Source organism: Hyaena hyaena, unplaced genomic scaffold (genome assembly GCF_003009895.1).
Source record: "Hyaena hyaena isolate Hyena2069 unplaced genomic scaffold, ASM300989v1 scaffold_326, whole genome shotgun sequence".
NCBI classification, from domain to species: Eukaryota; Metazoa; Chordata; class Mammalia; order Carnivora; family Hyaenidae; genus Hyaena; species Hyaena hyaena.
In genome coordinates, this window is record NW_024080959.1 from 1,263,553 (window position 1) to 1,286,267 (window position 22,715).

Genomic DNA, 22,715 nt, shown 5'->3' on the forward strand with positions numbered 1-22,715 from the left:
TACACTAAAGATTTACTTTGGGGGAGCCAGGGTGGCTCAGTAGGTTAAGCGTCCGACTTCGGCTCAGGTCATGATCTCACAGTTCATGGGTTCGAGCCCCACATCGGCTCTGTGCTGACAGCTAGCTCAGAGCCTGGTGCCTGCCTCAGATTCTGCATCTCCTTCTCTCTGACCCTCCCTTGCTCACGCTGTCTCTCTCTCTCTCTCTCACACAAATAAATAAAACATAAAAAATAAAAAGATTGAATTTGGTAAGAACATTTTTTTAATTTCTATTTTCATCCTGCTAGTGTTATTATAAACTGTGCTATTTTTATTCCTAATAAGAACATTGCTCACAAAAAGGAAAATGAATTTCTTATTTTGCAATTGTGGAGCTTACTAATACATGTAATTTTTCAAGATCATCTATAATAAGAATTACATTTTATTGACAATACAAGAAATGGCTTGATTTCCTGGTACAGCATATTCTGAATTACACGTATGCTGATTTCCCACACTATTCTGATTTACTACTATGTGAAGTGGATTTTTCCTCTACTAATCACGGAGTTCTCATCTATACAAACCCACCAGAGCTTATGTGAGTAAATGTTTTCACCAGTTGGCATACTCAATACAACAACCTTTTTTTTTTTTTTAAACTGGCTCTTTCATCAAAAGAAAATAAACAAAACAACATCAAGTAAGAAACCAGTAGAACCCACAAGACTGGGAATGCAACAGGAAAAAAACAGTAAGAAGAAAAATCTGACATTTATGAAATTAAAAAGTCATGATTTTACTTAACATTGAGAAACAAATCCCCTTCCTATTAGATTTGTGGCTACTGGGAGGAAAATAAAGTATACTCTATTATATCCATGCTCTCCAAATACGCTTTTTCCTGAGCAGGATAAGCACTTAGGAAAAACAGAAACTAAAATAATAGTCTCCAAAGCAGGTCTTGTCATGATCCATTAGGGTAAGGGAAGAACATAATATCACTACTTTTTTTCTTTCTATCTCAGTGTTTTTTTAATATACCCTTCTTGGTAACTGTTTCATAATGTGCATCAGCAGCATTACCTGTGTGTCCTGTGTAATAAGTACACATTGGGACTCGGTGCCCAAGTATTTTTTTTTTTTAACTGATGAGCTGTACAATCAAAAACCTCTAGAGACCACAAAAATAGAGATTCTATTTTCCTGTGGTTCAAAACTAAAGCTATTATCTGATTTATTTTTGCCTTTTAGGTATTATGGGTAGCCTCCCCAAGAACAGTGCTATAGTTATGTAAAAGAGTATCTTTATTCTTAGTAGATGCATTCGTAGAATACATGGTAATCAGGACAAACAAAGGATGTATATATAAGGAGATAAAGCAAACATGGCAGATTCTCTAAATGCAGGCTATACAAGTCTTTATTTGTACTCTTCTTTCCACTGTACTTTGAAGTATGTCAAAACAGAAAAGCTTTAAAATACATTTAAAAAATTGTATCAAACAGAAAATGACTTAAGCTGCAGTTCTACTGTTCATTACTGTACTTCTCTCCCAGTTAAGTGAAAATGACCTTTCTCAATTGCCTGAGGAAGGTACTAGCAAACTGATGATTTTCGTGCACTGCTATAGCTGAGCACATTTTAAAAGAAGGAAAGGACTGCAACAGCTAGCAACCCTGCCATTCAAATCTTAATAGTGACTGCTCACAATGAAAGCTCCTGAATCTTTTAAAGTTCATATACTCAGGATTATCCTTATTCTCCCCTCATAAGACAGGAAATGAAAAGATTTTTTTTCACCCACCACTTCTCTCCCCACCACTCTCCCTACACAGCCTGTTTACTAGTTAATACTGGAAATAACACTCTCAAGAGGCCATAAACTTAAGCAGGCACTAGTCCCTCCTTTGCTAAGAAAGAACTACATATTTAACTGACCATTCTCTTTAAAAGAACTAGCAAATTCCATAGATACTACAAAATAATATGAAAAAGTCAGCAAGTTTAAATGATTACTATGTATACATAAGATGAAAATAATAATGAAGCTTTTGAGTCAAACAGGTGGGAAAGTTATTCTCAATTTTGAATACCAGAATATATATTTAGTAATTTTCTGTGTGTGATTGTAAGTACATCACTATTCAAGTAAAAAAAAAACAGATGTCACTTATGTTTTTCTAAAAGGCAGTCAAAAGGAAAATGGATCCATAACCTAAATTCAATAGCAAACTTTGAAAAATAAACATTTATTTCAACAATAAGATACCTAAAAGAGAGTTTAGAAAAGTTTGTCACCCTTGGTTTGTTCATTTGTCCACTGTATCTTTGTATTAACAAAAAAAAATTTAACATTTTAGAGACAAGCCTTCTAGTCTGGATTAATGTCTTGAGTCTCTTCTATTCTCATCAAATCCCAGGAGAAAAGGTAAGGCACAATCTACTGTTTTCTTTCTAGTTCACACTTGTGGTGGACTCCCTTTCCAATAATAGCTTCCTTCACTCAATCCTATCTCTTCATTAAGGATGTACTGAATCAGGCAGCTGACACCATGAACCAGGCATCATGCCAGGCTCTGGAGTTTCAATGTCAATTCCTGCTCTGCGCATGTATAAGCCTTATTACCTAGGTTATATCCTAAATATTGAGGACACATTTAACATTCAAGTACATAGACACACACTACCAATAGTTTTGCTATTCATACATACCACTTTGGAGCAGATTGGTTACTTTTATTTCATTATTGCATTTAACATGTTCAAATTTTCTAAAATACCAACACTGTCATATTTTAAATTTTCTTATTTTAGAACAGAATCAAAGAAACCCTCAAAGTCTAACTACTAACACAAAACATACACGACTGAACTCTCACACTTAAACCCAAAGGTGTTTATTACTGTAACAAAAATACACAAGCAGAGTTAAAGAACAGTAAAATGTAAATCTGCATGAAAGCCCAAGATAGAAGCAAAAGCTATCTAATACATACAGATTTTTAGTAAGAAACTTACGTAATGAACGTCGTCTTTTGTTCTTTAATTTTCTCCTTTTGTTCATTCCAGCTTTAGATGGAGATTCTTCTTTGGCCTTTGGCTGGCTAGAAACTTTTGAGGAGTTCTGCTGACTGAAGTGTGTGGGTACATGGCGAGCGAGCCCTCCCTGAGAAGCAAAGCTGGCATTGCAGCCGCCAACCACACACTAAATAAAAATAAAAAAGGATGTCAGGGATGAGGTGCAGGGCACAAGTATAATGTGAATGAGTATTTTGTTATTTTCAGAAGTAAATCGGTAACACTATAGAACCATTCCAGATAGGAACTATGAGAGATTACTACATCCTTTCTTTTTATAAGGTACCCCAAAGAATATACATTAGGCAGTAGCAGAGCCGGAAAATAAAACTCTAGCGTCACGAATCTCATTTACTGCTCTTCCCACTATACGCAAGACAAAAATAGTGAGATCTTCTCCCCAGAAAAATCAGGTTTTGAACTAATCACTTCACTAAGAAAAACAACTAACTTGCTTTAAAAAAAATTTTTTTTAATGTATTTTGGGAGACAGAGAGCAAGAAGGGGAGGGGCAGAGAAAGAGGGAGACACAATTCGAAGTAGGCTCCAAGCTCTGAGCTGTCAGCACAGAGCCTGACGCAGGGCTCGAACCCACAGACTGTGAGATCATGACCTGAGCTGAAGTTGGATGCTTAACTGACTGAGCAACCCAGGCGCCTCCAATTAACTTGTTTTTAAATCAGAGAATTACATATCCTGACAATTACTTGGGACTCATAGATTTCTTTTTTAAGGTTTATTTATTTCAGAGAGAGACAGAGGGAGCAAGTGAGCATGAGCAGGGGAAGGGCAGAGAGGAAGAGAAAAGAATCCTAAGCAGGCTCTGTGCTGACAGATAGAGGTGCTCAAACTCATGGTGAGATCACGACCTCAGCTCAAATCTAGAGTTGGATGCTTAACTGACTGAGCCACCCAGGCACCCAGGGACTCCTAGATCTCTAAAATTATTTTTATCTTAACCATATATACTACTTCAATATCTTCAAGCGGCTTCCCTACTGTTCTACACTGTTCTAACAGGGAAGAAATACAGTGATAATGACTTTTAAATGATTAGATCCAGCTGGTTAGAGAAGACTTATGCTCAGGGTTGATCTTATCCAACTCTCTGTAAGTTCCATTAAATACTGCCTCTTTAGCCTTCTGCACTTGCAAGACTGAGAAAACTACCCAAGTCATCTGGCAGATCTGCTACTCCAAAAGCAAATGCAGAATGTTTAGATATCACCAAAATTATAATACACAAATTAGCTACAGTACAAAGTGTGTGACATCTAACAAATGAATGTTACTAATTAAAACAAAAGCCATTTTCAAAATGACCCCACAGCGTTCGAGCCCCGCGTCGGGCTCTGTGCTGACTGCCAGCTCAGAGCCTGGAGCCTGTTTCAATCTGTGACTCCCTCTCTCTCTGACCCTCCCCTGCTCACGCTGTCTCTCTCTCTCCTAGAAATAAATAAAACATTAAAAAAAAAAAAAAAAAACAAAATGACCCCACAGCAAAATCCATAACTAGATTTCCAGGGGATCTTCTATTAGTAACTAATCCAATTTACTTAGATTCTGACTTGACAACCAAACTCCAACCACACATATTCGTCATGTCAAAGACCAGATAAATCCATCATGTAATTCCTAGGTGGTTTAACGTACGTACAATAGAATTTATCTAGATAATACCACATAAAAACGTACATTATCTCCAGGCTCTTTCTTTTAATCGAGGCAACTTTACAATTTTAAACTTCTAAAAACACAATACAACTCTCTACTAGAGATCATTTCTTTAGTCACAAAGTCTCTCTAAATCCACCCAACTTAAGAAAAGCTCATCCCTTTGCAACTACGTGGAAGGAACTAGAGGGTATTACGCTAAGCAAAATTAGTTAGAGAAAGACAAATATCATATGACTTCACTCACGAGCAATTTAAGAAACTAAACAGATGAACATAAGGAAAGGGAAGCAAAAATAATATAACAACAGGGAAGGGGACAAAACATAAGATACTCTTAAATACAGAGAACAGGGTTGCTGGAGGGGTTGTCAGAGGGGGGATGGGCTAAAAGGGTAAGAGGCACTGAGGAATCTACTCCTGAAATCATTGTTGCACGATACGCTAACTAGCCTGGATGTAAAAAATAAATTAATTAAAAAAAAAAAGCTCATCCTCTTTTGAAGATACCCTCACACATTCAGACTGCTTATCTATACACTGTAATTAATCCTTTCTCCATGTATTTTAAAGGCAAGATCATACTTTTATGAACATATATACATATACATATATGTGTGTACATATATATATATCCAGAAACACCTTGTAAATCATGGCTATTTCTAAATATATCTGAAGAACTATTTTAAAGATTCTGATAAAACTGATGCTGGCTGAAACATTTCACAGCAAGCTCCTTAGGCAGTGCCATTCATAATTATTCTATTTATTCTAATACACAACACATCTTTTATGGGCTTAATGGCATCCAGCATTGCTAATAAAAATCTTTGCCCATTCTAAGGTGCACACTAAGAGGCAGAGGAATGATTCGAGGTTTTAGTTCAAATACTTATCTATTAAAAAAAAATTTTTTTTAAGGGTGAAGGGGGTGGTGTGGGGACCAGACTGGCTCAGTCAGTGGAGCGTCTGACTCTTGGTATTAGCTCAGGTCATGATCTCAGGGTCGTGAGATCAGCTGTGTCAGGCTCAAGCGTGGAGCCTACTTGGGGATTTTCTCTCTCTCCCCGTCCCCCATTTGCACACAGGAGCTCTCTCCCTCAAAATAAAATAAAAAATACTTACTCTATGTTCTATGTACTATGCAAGATGCCAGAGTATAAAGATGAATTAAGATACAGTTCCCACTCTGAAAGAGCTTACAATATGGTCAGTAAACATTTACTAAGACAATTTCAAAGAACTACAGTTAGGGTTAGAGACCAAGTGCTTTAGGAACCCTGAAGCAATTAGCCATATCCAGTGCTTGAAAATATTTCACTCAATTCTTTTAATAACTTTTTAAATATTTTTTCTTTTTTTTTTTAAGGTTTATTTATTTTTGAGAAAGACAGAGCATGAGCATGAGCATGGGGAGAGGCAGAGAGAGATGGAAACACAGAATCCAAAGTAGGCTCCAGGCTCTGAGCTGTCAGCACAGAGCCCAAGGCAGGGATTTAACTCATGAACTGTGACATGACCTGAGCTGACTGAGCCACCCAGGTGCCCCTTAAATGTTTATTTCTGAGAGAAAGAGAGAGAGAGAGAGAGAGACAGAGAGAGGGAGAGAGAGAGAGAGAAAGTTTGACAGAGTGCTCACAGGAGAGGGTCAGAGAGAGGGGGCCAGTGGATCCAAGGCAGGTTCTGTGCTGACAGCAGACAGCCCGAAGTGGGGCTCGAACTCAAGAACGTGAGAAGACGTCAGACAACCTACTGAGCCACCTAGGTGCTCCTTATTCAATTCTTATAATGATCTTATCAATAGTGTTGTCCTCAACCTGCATCAAGAAAGTTCAAGTACAGATTTTGACGATGAAAAGTTTATCAACTAATGGCTACTGAATTCTCAGAATTTAAATATCTTCTAGGGGGGCGCCTGGGTGGCTTAGTCGGTTAAGCGTCCGACTTTCGCTTAGGTCATGATCTCGTGGTTCGTGGGTTCGAGCCCCGCGTCGGGCTCTGTGCTGACTGCCAGCTCAGAGCCTGGAGCCTGTTTCAGTCTTGTGTCTCCCTCTCTCTCTGACCCTCCCCTGTTCACGCTGTCTCTCTCTCTCTCTCTCCTAGAAATAAATAAAACATTAAAAAAAATTTAAAAAAAAAAATATCTTCTAGGTATATTTTGAGTGCCAAGAAAAAATAATCTTTCCATCTCCTACTGATTATACCACACTGCCATAGGAGAACACTGTCCACCACAAAAGCCACTGGTCAAATGTTGCTACTTAATACTTTAAGATTACTATAACTAAGAAACAAAATTTTATTTAAATTAATTTTTATTAATTGAAGTCAAATTCATGTAACACACCACTTTAAAGTGTACAATGCAGGGGTTTTTAGTACATTCACAACACTGTATAACCATCAGCTGGCTCCGCATCCTTGCCAACACTTGTTATTTTCAGTTTATTTTATTAAAATCATCCCAGTATTAATAACTCACTGTGATTTTTATTTGCATTTCTGTAATAACTTTAATTTTTCTAAAAAGTAGTATCTTTTATTATTAACCATAAGACCAGCTTTTCCATTTTATTTTTCAATACCTGATAGTCAATTTCACTACTGAAAGACTTAACTATATCTGCAACAGCTTGCTATGTGATCTACCTCTCCAACTATAAATTTTGTGAACTCTAGATAAAGATCAAGTATTTAGCATCTTATCCAAGAGAAAGCTTATACGTAAAATTACCCTAATGGATTAGTTTTACACTGCCCAATACATTTTAAACATTAGACACCTATAGTTACTAAGCAGTTCAAATGTGGCTCTTCTTAAAAAATATCATAAGTATAAAATATACACTGAACTCTGAAGATTTAGTACCCAAAAAAGCAAAAACTTTCATTAATTTTGTATACTGCTAAGATTTGAAATATAAGAAGCTAAGCCAACGATACTGTTTATATTATTTTCACCTATTATTCAATTATTTTAATGAAGCACTGGAGAACTTAAAATAATATATTTGGTTCACACATATTTGTGTTATACAGTACTGCCACAGAATAAAGCCATACAGTATTTTTCTTTTCAATTTTAGAAGATTTCCTGTATTTCCTAACATCTACTTAAAAAAAATTAATGTTTATTTTTGAGACAGACAGAGCACAAGTGGGGAAGGGGCAGAGAGAGGGAGACACAGAATCAGAAGCAGGCTCCAGGCTCCGACCCATCAGCACAGAGCCCGATGCAGGGCTTGAACCCACGAACCACAGGATCATGAACTGAGCCAAAGTCAGCTGCTTAACTGACTGAGCCACTCAAGCACCCCTAACATCTATCTACTTTAAAAATATACATTAATTGTCTTTGGTGGCCCATGTGTCAGATACTTTAAGGAGTACAATATATGTAAGATAGCCTTTGTCTTGAAATTTCCAGTTTAATACTGGTTATTCAAACAAATTTGTTGGAAAAACTTCACATTTCGAATTTTAGAATAGCTACTTGAGTACAATTAAGGCAGAGATGACTGTAACAGTTTCAGATCCAAGTCCTCAGGTTTACATTCAGAAGGATCTTGTAATATAACTCCATTCAGGATAACCCTTAATTATAAGGGTACCAATATGGTAGCAGATTTATTTCGTCCCAGAATTGTTCAAGACTGCAACGAATAAGCCCTGAAAGTATCTAGAACTGAGTAAATATCACAAGTGTATTTTAATCAGTGGTGATTCATTGCTCTGGAAATGAATAATGAGAATTCTAGGAGAAAGTAGTTTTATCTTTGCTTTTAATCACTTATCAACAAAGAATCATAGCAAATCTAAAAAAGAAAACAAAAGTACAATGAGAGTTTAGAATGACAGAGTCCTTTATCAGAAATAAAGAAAAGAATCACACATTTTACTGAAACGCAAATTCTTTTACCCTAGAAGAAAAAATAATTTTAAGCATCTAATGAAAATCCCACTCATTATGTATATATGACAGAAAACTAGGTAAGAGACAAATCAGTTATTGCCTCAAATGGCCTTTCATTCTTCTCAACAAGAGCAATTCATGAAAGTGGTTTTAATGTTCAAATATTCATTTTTTTCCCCAACACATACAATGACCCTTGAATTCAAGCCATCACATTGATGTTCTGATTTCAACAATCAGGGGAAAATCTGGTTGTTGGATACCAAATGTTTTAAATGATCTATCTCCCAAAATCCACTGAAATACTCTATATATATTGACTACTACTGTGGTCAAGTAGCTGTTCTAAAATTTGACACATGGAATCACTGTTTTTGTTTTTCACCCCAAACATGTTCAAATGAAGCAATATTAATACTGTCTTATTCATATATTCCCAGAAGTGCTATGAAAATCTACCAGGGACTACTAAAACACCGAGGAGAAAACATCAGTTTCACAGAAGATATGGCAGTATTTATTAATAAAATAGGTAATCTAAAGGAAAATAAAAATTCCAGGTAGAAATGCTGGTTTCTTAGTTGTGACAAATGTACCACAGTAATATGAATGAGGTAAGCCTAAGGGAAAAAAACTAAGTGAAGGCAAGGCACATGGATACTCTGGACAATCTTTGCAACTTAACTTTTCTGTAAATCTAAAATATTTCCAAAATAAAAAGCTTTAAAAAATTCCAAATAGAAGGGCGCCTGGGTGGCTCAGTCAGTTAAGCATCCAGATTTGGCTCGGGTCATGATCTAGCGGTTCATGGGTTCCAACCCTGCATCCAGCTCTGTGCTGACGGCTCAAAGCCTGGAGCCTGCTTGGATTCTGTGTCTCCCTCTCTCTGCCCCTTCCCTGCTTGTGCTCTGGGGTCTGTCTCTCTCTCTCCCAAAAATAAATAAATATTAAAAAAAATTTTTTTAAAATACACTGAGGGTCAAATTGACAGGATTTGCTAATGCATTTATAGGAGTACCGGAAAAGTTAAGAGAGGTATATTAAACCCAGAGCCCTTGATGATCTTAATGTTTACCTAGTCTAGAAGAGAACCATGTTTGAAATGAAAAATCACAAGATTTTGTACATGTTTAGTTCAAAATAGGGGCACCCGGGTGGCTCATTTGGTTAAGTGTCCAACTTCAGCTCAGCTCATGATCTCATAGTTTGTGGGTTCGAGCCCCACGTCGGGCTCTGTGCTGAGAGCTCAGAGCCTGGAGCCTGCTTCGGATTCTATGTCTCCCTCTCTCTCTGTCCCTCCCCTGCTCTATCTCTCAGAAATAAATAAACGTTAAAAAAAGAATTTTTTTTTAATACTCTATTAGGGTTTCCTGGGTGGCTCAGTCGGTTGAGCATCCGACTTCAGCTCAGGTCTGGCTCAGGTCATGACCTCACGGTTCGTGGGTTCGAGCCCCATATCTGGCTCTGTGCTGACAGCTAGCTCAGAGCCTAGAGCCTGTTTCAGATTCTGTGTCTCCCTCTTTCTCTGATTTTCCCCTGCTCATGCTGTTTCTCTCTTTCAAAAATAAATAAAAACATTAAAAAAAATTTTTTTTAAATAATTCAATACTCTATTAGACATCCATGCCAAATATTCTATTCTGAAATCGAAGAGGAAATATTGTTAGAGCTAGAGATAAACATCTCTGAGTAATCAGAATATAAAAAGTATTTAATAGTATTTAAAACCAAAAGACGCCTAGGGTGCGAACTTTAAGAGAGCACTCTCCAACATTTAGAAGTCAGGTAAAGCAGAGATCAGCAAAGCTGATTAGACAGGAGCAACAATCAATAGCTTTGCAAATAGAGGTTGGAGGGATGAAGAATAGGCAAGTGTGGTATAAAAGAGGCCTAGAAAAGAAAGTTTACATTAATAAAAATAATATCCCAAATGCGACATGCACACAGTACACACAGCATAGCTTTTTCCCTCAAAGCTTTTTTCCCCCCTTCCAAAGACCACTAAACTGGCAGTCACATTTACCATAGAAATGTTGCTTAGTATACAGTACCCGATAAGGGAAATATCTTGTAGAGCTGTGTTCCTGAGGCCTAGGCAAACATCCAATCATCTGATTTAAATTTTTTTTTTTTAATGGGGTGCCTGGGTGGCTCAGTCAGTTAAGTGTCCAACTTCGGCTTACTTAGGTCATGGTCTCAAGGTTCGTAGGTTCGAGCCTCGTATCGGGCTCTGTGCTGACAGTGAGTTCAGAGCCTGGAGCCGGTTTCAGATTCAGTATCTCCCTCTCTGTCTGACCCTCCTCTGTTCATGCTGTCTCTCTCTCTCTCTCTCTCTCTCAGAAATTTAAAAAAAAAAAAAAAAAAAAAAACATTAAAAAATGAAAATTTATTTTTTTATTTTTTGAAAGAGAGGCAGAGCAAGCAGGAAGGGGCAGAGAGAAAGGGAGAGAGAAAATCCCAACCAGGCTCCACACTGTCAGCACAGAGCCCAATATGGGGCTTGAACTCACGATCCATGAGATGATGCCCTGAGCTGAAACCGAGTGATCCACCCAGGTGTCCCTCAATTTTTTAAAATACAGTAAAATGCCTGGCTGCGTGCCCCAGATTCTAATTTAATTGGTCACGAATGCAACTTTAGCACTAAGATTTGGACACCCAGTAGCACAGTTCATACAATAAAGGAAGAACTACTTGATTCTTACCCGCTTTCCAAATAATGAGATCCCTATCATTGTCCAATGGTGACCAACTAATTTTTCTTTTTGGGTTAAGAAAGGTAATCATTTTTTGTCTTCTGGCATCATGATGACCAATGCATTTATTATTCTTATTTATAGTCAAATAACTCCATGTTTGGTCAGCGGGAGCCTCCTAAAAGCACTGGCTGCCAAGGCTAGGGAGCTTCACATACACAGACATACAAAATGTCAAAGAAGAATTAAAGAGAGCAGAACAGGGTATTTAAAGCTTCATATTATTATAGAGAATATCTCTTAAAAATCAATCAAAAGATTCTTACAAATATATATATTTATGTTAAATATATATGAGGTGATAGATGAGTTAATTAACTAGATGGAGCGAATCCTTTCACAACTATATACACATATTAAATCACCATGGTGTATATAAATTTCTTACAATTTTATTTGCCAATTACACCTCAAAAAGCTGGGGGGTGAAAAAGCAACCAATTTAAAATTATCAGCATCGACTACCAATACAAAACAGGTCATAAAAGAACAAAAGAAGAAAATTATTTCATCATCCACCATAGTGAATACCAGTATCATTCACTATGTAACAAATTGCCTGAAACTGCCTGAATGCATAACTATGAGGATATCATAGGTTAAATCTGGTTTGATAAAAATGTTTTTATCACCAATACAGGCTAGGGTTTTGATTTCAAAACACCTAAAAAGAATGGCTATTTTATGCATCAAGCTTGAAAGAAAGTCTGAGTTTTTCAAGCACTACTCTAACACAAAGAGAAGTTATTCAAATATGTCAATATTACAAATGAAGTCAATCATGTTGAGCTACAGGAGACTATCTGCTGAGGAAAAGTTAAAACAAAGAAATTAACCCAAGATAAGTAAGTAACTATACTCTGTTCAAAGTAAACAGAAATACTGGAGTAGGGAAGAATTGTGTAAGGGAAGTAAAACTACATATCAAGCTTATCTCATAAGAAGTACAACTACACTGAGAAACAAACTGAGGACTGATGGATGGGGGGGGGAGATGGGCATGGAGGAGGGCACTTGTGAGGATGAACACTGGGTGTTATATGGAAACCAATTTGACAATAAATTATTTGTAAAAAAAAAAAATAAATGAAGTACAACTACATAATTTTGAACATATACAAATCTATCAAGACAAACCACTGCCCCATTAACAATAAAGGAAATCAAAACAATCACCAAACATGCTGTGTATAACTACTTTTTCTTTTCTTCAGTTAAGTAAAATAATGTATTTCTATATGTGGTGGCATTGAAGCCATTTAGCTATGATAAGCTTAACACCAGATAACTAACAAGAATCAAATGTAAATTGTAAAGAAAAAAAAAAAAGACAAAGAGAATAGTTTAAAATATTGCCATATTCTACTACTATAAACACATGTCATATTTTGTTTGCTTTTAAAGATTTTAAGTAATCTCTACACCCAACACGGGGCTTTAATTTACAACCTCAAGATCAAGCGTCCCACGCTCTACCAACTGAACCAGCCAGGCACCCCAACACATGTAATGTTTTCCAAACCTTTAAATGAAATGTTTCACTACATTTAACAAAATGGCAGCAGCAGGTCCCCTTCCCACAAAGTCTAAATGTATATATAAAGCAGAGGTATATATAACTGATAAAGTGAATGTGGGGGTGGGGGAATTTTATCTAGGAACAATAACTGTACTTTAATGATCAAAGATAAATATCATCAAACCCTTGCCAAAAAACCTGTTTTTGCATTTTAAAGGGTATGTTGATTTTACAAAACTAAAGTTTCATAAGCTAACACTAATATTTTCATATGATACTATTTTCTTGTCAGACATAAATAAGTTTAAGAAACATAAAACTAGGCTTAAACGGGGGCGGTGGAGGGCTCAGTCAGTTAAGTGTCTGACATTGGTTCAGGTCATAATCTCATGGTTCATGAGTTCGAGCCCCGCACTGGGCTCTGGGCTAACAGCTCAGAGCCTGGAGCCTGCTTCAGCTTCTGAGTCGCCTTCTCTCTCTCTGCCCCTCCCTCCCTCGCACCGTGCGAGCACTCTCTCTCAAAAATAAACATTTAAAAATAATAATAGTAATAAAAAAGTCCAGCCTTAAACCTAATGACACACCCACAACTTTCTTTTCTCATAACAAGTTGCGTAGGTCTTAATGACTTTTTTTAAATTTTTTTTATACTTTATTTATTTTTGAGACAGAGAGAGACAAAGCATGAGTGGAGGATGGGCAGAGAGAGAGAGGGGGAGACAAAGGTATCTGAAACAGGCTCCAAGCTCTTAGCTGTCCACACAGAACCTGATGCAGGGCTCAAAACCACAAGCAGTAAGATCATGACCTGAGCTGAAGTGGGATGCTTAACCGACTGAGCCACCCAGGCGACCCAATGACTTTCAGTTTCAAGCCTCTGCCACTACCAACACTACAATGGAGACCATTACCACTCAAATATTTAGAAAGTGGCCCCAGGAACCACATGAGCAAAAACAGATATATTCAATATTTAAAAATCTGTATTAGATGAGCATCAAAATAATAATAGTCACAATATACAAGCCAAGGAATAAAATAAGTACACAAGTCCAGGGGCACCTGGGCGACTCAGTCCGTTGGGCGTCCGACTTTGGCTCAGGTCATGATCTCACAGTTCATAGGTTCGAGCCCCATGTCACGCTCTGTGCTGCCAGCTTAGAGCCTGGAGCCTACTGCAAATCTGTGTCTCCCTCTCTCTCTGCCCCTCTCCCACTCATGCTCCATCTGTCTCTCTCAAAAATAAATACTGAAAAATTAAAAAAAAAAAAAAAAAGAACACAAGTCCATTCCTAAATAAACAGACATATAAAATAAAGAACAAAGAAAGCTCTATAAGTAGAATACTTATCAATAAATTTAGATTGGAAAACAAAACATACTCATTTTGTAACCCTTATATTAATAATTGATTCGGCTAAGGATCAATGGAAACTAAAACTAATTCCTTTTTTTTTTAATTTTTTTTTTAATGTTTTATTTATTTCTAGGAGAGAGAGACAGCGTGAGCAGGGGAGGGTCAGAGAGAGAGGGAGTCACAGACTGAAACAAGCTCCAGGCTCTGAGCTGGCAGTCAGCACAGAGCCCGACGCGGGGCTCGAACCCACGAACCGCAATATCACCTAAGCGAAAGTCGGACGCTTAACCAACTGAGCCACCCAGGTGCCCCAACTAAAACTAATTCCAATGGTTAGGTTGAAAGTCTCTCTACAAAATCACTTGTAAAGGGACAAAGAATAAGTTAACAGTGGAGAACTCGGCAATTTCCACTTTAATCAAGTGATCTAGGTAACATTACCTATGATGGAACAAACTGTCATCAAGTATCTTTTGAAGTGACAGTGAGAATTTTCTTGTATTTTCTCCAAAAATTTATAAACCCAATCTCATCATTACCAAAACACCAAACAACCCCAAACAGGGAATATACTGCAAAATAACAGGTTTATACTCTTCAAAAATGCAATACAGGATCCTCAACTGGATTCTAAGCAGAGGCNGGGGGACTGCTACAAAAGACATTACTAGGACAATTAGTAAACTTCAACAGCTAATAGCATCAATGTTAAATTTCTGGGTCTTAACAACTATTCTAAGTTCATGTAAAAGAATATCCTTGTTCTTAGGAAATATACACACTGAAGTTTTAGAGATTCTGCTCCTGTCAAATGTTTTATAAAAAAATGTGTGTGAGGGTAGGTAAGGAAGGAGAAATAAGGAGAGACGGGGGGAGGAAGGTAGACAGATGAAGAATGGATAATGGATAAATATAGGACAAAGGTAGTAAAAAGGTAAATGGTGAATCTTGAGTAAGGATATACATGAATTTATACATTCATGTGTGAGAGAGAAAACATTATGGAGGCTTTTCATCTTCTCTGCAAGTTGAAATTACTTCAAAACTAAGTTTTAAGGGGCACCTGGGTGGCTTAGTCGGTTAAGCGTCCGACTTTCACTTAGGCCATGATCTCGCGGTTTGTGGGTTCGAGCCCCGCGTCGGGCTCTGTGCTGACTGCCAGCTCAGAGCCTGGAGCCTGTTTCAGAGTCTGTGACTCCCTCTCCCTCTGACCCTCCCCTGCTCACGCTGTCTCTCTCTCTCTCTCCTAGAAATAAATTAAAAAATATATTAAAAAATAAAAAAATTAAAAAAACTTAAAAAAACTAAGTTTTAAAACTCTGCATTTTAGAAAAAAACACCATAGGGGCACCTGGATGGCTCAGTCGGCTAAGCGTCCAACTTCGGCTCAGGTCACGATCTCATGGTTCGTGGGTTAGAGCCCCACGTCGGGCTCTGTGCTGACAGCTAGCTCAGAGCCTGGAGCCTGCTTTGGATTCTGTGTCTCCCTCTCTCTCTGACCCTCCCCTGATCACGCTGTCTCTCTCTCAGAAATAAATTTTTTAAAAAAGTTAGAAAAAGCATCATAAAAAGTCAAGGAAAAAAGTCAAAATGAGAGAAATATTTAAACTCCTATCACAGCAAGGAAATGTTTTTCCTATTTTTAAGCAGGTTAACAAGATTTCCAACCTAAAAATACAAAAATAATACAAGAAAAATGGTAATGAAAATATACAGAAGCATATTTACATTGTATTCACATGTGTTTACATTTATATTGTGTATATTCTACATGTATATATGTAGAAATGTATGGTAATATCAATACACAGAAGCTTCCAGATGGTAGAACAATCGTTTATGATAAATGACAAGCTAGACCAAAATATCTGTTACATACAGCAAACATGTATATTTAATATTAAGCTTGGTATTTTTTTTTTATGAGAGACAGAGAGAGAACACAAGTGAGCAAGGGGCTGAGAGAGAGAGAAAAGCGAAAGAAGGCTTGAGTTTCACCCGACATGGGACTCAAACTCACAAACTGAGATCATGACCTGAGCCACAGTCAGATGCTTAATGACTGAGCCCAATATTAAGGTTTTTATAAATCAGAAAGAAAAAATCCATGGATGCCTGCAGTTGGCTAAGTGCCCGACTCTTGATTTCAGCTCAAGTCATGCCCCTCCCCCATTCATGCAAGCTCTATCTCTAAATAAATCAAAAATAGACAGACAGAGAGAAAGACAGAGACAGAGAAAGAGAGAGATAGATGGCCTGGGTGGCTCAGTCAGTTAAGCACGTGACTTCAGCTCAGGTCATGATCTCATGGTTGGTAGGTTCGAGCCCCGCATTGGGCCCTGTGCTGACAGTTCAGAGCCTGGAGCCTACTTCAGAATCTGTATCTCTTGCCCCTCCCCCTGCTCGCTCGCTCCCTCTCTCTCTCTCTCAAAAATAACCATTAAAATAAATAAATAAATAAATAAATAAATTGTAAGCTTATACATAGGTTCTGATCTAGTAACATAGCTTTTAGGATTTATATTAGCTTCCAAAAGCAGTTTATAGAAATATGTTAATTAATTACAGTTATTTATATTGGGGATAACCGTACAAAAAAGATCAAGAAAGAACTATTAAATATAATAAACTATCACATAGGAATATATAACCATTAAAAAGTAATAAATTTTTATTAATGTGAAACAATGTCCAATATAGAAGTGAAGAAGTAAGTTACATCTAAGTGCAAAATGATTCCATTTATTTCTTCACTTTGTACATGTTAAGAAACCAAACAGGTGCTAAAAAACAAACAGTGGTTTTCTATAGATGTTAAAGTTCTACTATCTTCTTCCTGAAGCTTTTCAGTATTAAAATTCTTTAATAGTACCAAGTATTACATTTATAACATGTGACAGAGTGGAAGAGCAAGCCACTACTAGGAATTCAGAAAAAACTTTGTTGGCTATGAAGTTCCAAAGTCTGTTATAGTCAGGCAAATTTGTGCTATACTAAGCCCTTCCTTTCCCTATTCTCCATCCCTTTTCTTTATTCAGATTTCATCCTAAAGAATTAAATATTTTTCGAAAAAACAGTACACATTCTAAAAAATTACTCATCAAGATGATTTTATCCATGTTAAAAACATTTTTTATTTTTATTCATTTTTTAAAATGTTTATTTTTGAGAGAGAGAAAAAGAGAGAGGGAGGACCTGGCTTTCAATTTTGGCTAAGGTCATGATCTCACAATTTGTAACATCGAAACCCAAGTGCGGCTGCTTAAAAATAACAGTGTGGAGAGCCTGCTTGGGATTCTCTCTCTCTCTGCCCTTCCCTTGCTTGCTCTCTCATAATAAATAAACTTTAAAAAAATAAAATAAGGGGTGTCTTGGTGGATCAGTTGATGAAGCTTCCAACTTCAGCTCAGGTCATGCATGATTTCACAGTTCATGGGTTCCAGCCCTGCATTGGGTTCTATGCTGACAGCTCAGAGTATGGAGCCTGCTTTGGATTTTGTGTCTCCCTTTCTCTGCCCCTCACTCACTCACACACTCAGTCTCAAATAAATAAATAAATAGTAAATATATAAATAGATAAAATGAGGGCAACAGCAATAATTCAGAGAATTATTTTAAGAATTAATTAAAATAGATAATGCAATAAAATATGTAGGTAATGTGCAAGGCACAAAATAGCATTATTAAAGCCTTTGCTAATCATGATTATTTCTGATTCTTACCTTCACCTTGTTCATTATACAACAAACACTAAAACATTCAATATAAAAAACTTTTTTTCTAATGTTTATTTTTGAGAGAGAGACACCGCACGAGCAAGGGAGGGTGAGAGAGAGAGGGAGACACAGAATCTTAAGCAGGCTCCAGGCTCTGTCTGAGCTGTCAGCACAGAGCTCGATGTGGGGCTTCAGCCTACCAAGCCACAAGATCATGACCTGAGCCAAAGTTGGACTCTCAAGTGATTGAGCCACCCAGGCATCCCAAAATGAAAAACTTTTGAAACCAATTGCTTATACATTTAATTTCTAGTAGTCCAGGCCCACCAGTCTACAGAAATAGTTCTAAAAACATTTCAGGTGTGCCTGGGTGTCTCAGTTGGTTAAGCATCCGACTTTTTTTTTTTTAATGTTTGTTTATTTTTGAGAGAGAAAGAGAATGCAAGCCAAAACAGGTGAAGGGCTGAGAGGAGACAGATTCCAAAGAGGGCTCCACGCTGACAGCAGGGAGCCTGATGTGGAGGGTGTGGGGCTCAAACTCATAAACTGAGATCAAGGTATCCAATTCTGGATTGCAGCTCAGGTCATGATCTCATGATTTGTGAGATCAAGCCCCATGTCAAGCTCTGCACTGACAGGGTGGAGCCTGCTTGGAATTCTCTCTCTCAAAACTAATAACTAAACTTCAAAAAAAATTTTTTTTGTAAGAAGCACTTGGGTGGCTCAGTCAGTTAGGTGTCCACCTTCGGCTAGGGTCATGATTTCGCAGTTGGTAGGTTCAGGCTTCACGCAGGGCTCTGTACTGACAGCTCAGAGCCTAAAGCCTACTGTATCGGATTCTGCCCCTCCCCTGCTTGTGCACTCTCTCTCTCTCCCACTCTCCCAAAATAAACTTAAAAAAATGTTTTAATATTTCAAATTCCCACAATAAAGTATATCACCTATATACATGAAACATATTACTCTCCCTAAATAGTCCACTCATTCTTTTATGCTTCCTTTTCTTTCTCCCAAAGGCACTTACTTCTGTAAGTAAATAGTGGTGATGGTTGCAGAACACTATATGAATACACTTTAAAAAAAACTATTGAACTTGGTAAACTTTATAGTATGGAAGTTTATTTAAATATATACCTGAAATGATCTCCCTATAACCATAAAACTCAGCTTTTCTGTAAGAGCTTCCTCATCTTCACATACTAAGGGTAGGCAAAAATTTTTTAAACAATACAAAAAGCACTAACTAGGGGCGCCTGGGTGGCTCAGTCACTTGGCGTCCAACTTCGGCTCAGGTCATGATCTCACAGCTCATGGGTTCGAGCCCCGCGTCGGGCTCTGTGCTGACAGCTCAGAGCCTGGAGCCTGCTTCAGAGTCTGTATCTCCCTCTCTCTCTGTCTCTCAGAAATAAATAAAACATTAAAAAAAATTTTTTTTAATCAAAAAGCACTAACTACAAAAAAAGTTCATAAATTAGGTTTCAACTGAAATTAACAACTATTTTTCAAAAGATCCCATTAGGAAACCAAACACAGACTGGAAGAAGGTATTCGTATATATCTGACAAAGAACTTATATTCAAACTATGTTAAAAATTTGTATAATCGGGGCGACTGGGCGGCTCAGTCGGGTAAGCCATCCAACTTTGGCTCAGGTCATGATCCCATGGTTTATGGGTTCAAATAGATACTTCCCCAAAATAGGAAAGTCAAATAGCCATAAGCACATGAAAATGTGCTCAACATCAATATTCATTAGGGAAATAAAAATCAAAGCCAAAGTGAAATACCATTTACATATCCACCAGAATGGCCAGAATTGAAAGAATGATAATATATGAGAGAAAGCAACTAAAAACTCTAAGTCACTGCTGGTGGAAATGTAAATGATATGATCAATTTGGAGAAGAGTTTGTTATTTCCAAAGCTTGAAATGCCCTATTCTGGGGTGCCTGTGTGGCTCAGTCACTTGAGCATCCTTTTCCTGATTTCAGCTTAGGTCATGATCTTGTGGTTCATGGGATCAAGCCTTGTGTTGGGCTCCTCACTGGCAGTGTAGTGCCTGCTTGGGATTCCTCATCTCCCTCTGTCTCTTAAAAATAAATAACCATTTAAAATGAAAAATAAATAAAGTGCTATGGCCAGAACTAAACCAGGATGGCAGAAATCACAATATGGCCTAGGGGGAAGAACAGAGGACAGGAGAATAGATTGAAAAGAACGTTAAGAAATTCTATTTTACTGAAAATATCACAGGTGCATACACACATATGAAACAAATCTTTAAACTATTGAATACTTAAGTGTACTTTAAACACTTTATTATACATTATAATTAAAAAGCATTTTTTGGAAGAAAAAGAAAGACTCACCTGAAACATCATCACCTCCTCCTGACCTTCTTTCTACAGCTGAGTCCCACTTACCTTTTACTACTCCTTCCCAATCCCTATTATAGTATATTTAATTCATGCCTAATCTATGTTTACATAGAACCTTTCATAGGTCACTATTAAAGCACATAAAACAGTTCATTACTTGAATCTATTTAGATCTTAGTCACCTCGCTTCTAAAGTGCCTTGCACATTGCCATGTACTATAGATATCAAAAAAATGCTTTCTGGATTTAAATGATTCCTATGAATTATAAACAATGCCTCACTAATCATACCTCTTAACTTTTGTCTTTTTTTTTTCAATTTCTTTTTTATTTTTTTTAAACATTATTTATTTTGAGGGAGAGAAAGACAGAGGAGGGGAGGGGCAGAGAGAGAGAGAGAGAGACAGACAGACAGACAGAACCTGACGCAGATCCAGGCTCTGAGCTGTCAGCACAGAGCCCGATGTGGGGCTTGAACTCACAAACTGCAAGATCATGACCTGAGCCGAAGTTGGACATTTAACCAACTGAGCTACCCAGGTGCCCCAACTTTTATCTTTTAAGGACAACTTCATTCCCTCTCTCCAATGAGAATCTTGTAAAAGGAGAATCAGGGAGAAAAATGCATTTGACAGGCTTTGAAATTAATCTGCACATCATAATCAACTAGGAGGATTACTGACTTAAAGAAAAACATATGGGGGCGCCTGGGTGGCTCAGTCGGTTAAGCATCCGACTTTGGCTCAGGTCATGATCTCACGGTTCGTGGGTTCGAGCCCCACGTTGGGCTCTGTGCTGACAGCCAGTTCAGAGCCTGGAGCCTGCTCCAGATTCTGTATCTCCCTCTCTCTCTCTGACCATCCCCTGCTCATGCGGTCTCTCTCACTCTCTCAGAAATAAATAAAACATTAAAAATTTAAAAAAAAAAAAAAGAAAAGAAAAACATATGGAGATACACACAGGGAGAAAGTACATGATTCTTTTGCTTTAACAACAATAATCTCTTATGTTTATTGGATACATACTGTATGGCTCTATGAGGTAACTATTCTTACCAGCTACATCTTAGGTAAGAAGTTTTAAACTGTCCCAGGTCATACACGTCCAGAACAGACCAGGGCCATGATCTATAGTATGACCACAGGAAAGACTAATATGTTAAAGTTATAAAACTCACATGCCAACAAAAAGCTCAATGAGACATTTATTTAAAAAGAATAAAAGAGGGGCTCTTGGCTGCCTCAGTCAGTAGAGCATAGGACTCTTGACCTCAGTGTCATGAGTTCAAGCCCCATGCTGGGCAGAGAGCTTGCTTAATATAAATAAATAAAATTTTAAAAATAAATAAAACTAAAAAGAAAGAAAAATAAACCCAAATACTTAAACATAAGAAAAGATGCCCAGGGGCACCAGGGTGGCTCAGTCGGTTAAGCGTCCGACTTTCGCTCAGGTCATGATCTCACAGCTTATGGGTTCAAGGGCCCCATCGGGCTCTGTGCCGACAGCTCAGAGCCTGGAGCCTGCTTTGGATTCTGTGTCTCCCTCTCTCTCTGCCCTTACCCTGCTCATGCTCTTTCTCTCAAAAATAAATAAACATAAAAAAATTAAAAAAAAAAAAAAAAAAGATGCCCAAACTTCCTCATAATGAAAGAGACACAAATTAAAACTACATTAGGATGGGCAAGAAAAAAAACTACACTAGGATGCAATTTCTCATCTATCAGACCAGCAAAATTCAAAAGTTAGAGAACACGTCCTTAGCATAGCTACTGAGAAGGCAGACGTTCTAACGATGATGAGGACACAAACCCTAAGGAGGGCAATTTGGCAAGATTTATCAAAATCACCAATGCTTATATAGCCTTTGATCCACCATTCATGTCATTTTGGGGAATTCTTCCTACATATATAATTATACATGTAGAAAATGACACATATGATACAAGATTTATCACTGCAGCACTATTTATAATAGCCAAAGACTAGAAATAACCCAGTTTGGTTAAATAAACGGAAAGAATATTCTCTTAAGAACAAATATAGAAAGATCTCTAGAATACAGGAAGCTTAAAAAGCAAGGTTTACATACATGCAACAAAGATGTTAACAGTGGGGGAAACCTGGCATAGGGTAAAAGGGAACTTTATAATCTTTATAAAACTATTGTAAATCTAAAACTGCTCTAAAATAGGGGCGCCTGGGTGGCTCAGTCGGTTAAGTGTCCAACTTCAGCTCAGGTCATGATCTCACGGTTCGTGGGTTCAAGCCCCACACTGGGCTCTGTGATGACAGGTAGCTCAGAGCCTGGAGCCTATATCAGATTCTGTATCTC

The 22,715-nt window shown here is 37.5% G+C and overlaps 1 protein-coding gene across 1 annotated transcript in view; it reads right to left on the reverse strand.

The window, feature by feature from the left end:
• The window catches only part of AEBP2 (AE binding protein 2), a 69,801-nt gene that overhangs the window by 15,420 nt on the left and 31,666 nt on the right, over positions 1 to 22,715 (reverse strand). Inside the window, exon 4 of the mRNA XM_039249017.1 lies at positions 3,008 to 3,194. Within this exon, the coding sequence (XP_039104948.1) occupies positions 3,008 to 3,194 (187 nt within the window). The remainder of the gene's footprint in view (positions 1 to 3,007; positions 3,195 to 22,715) is intronic.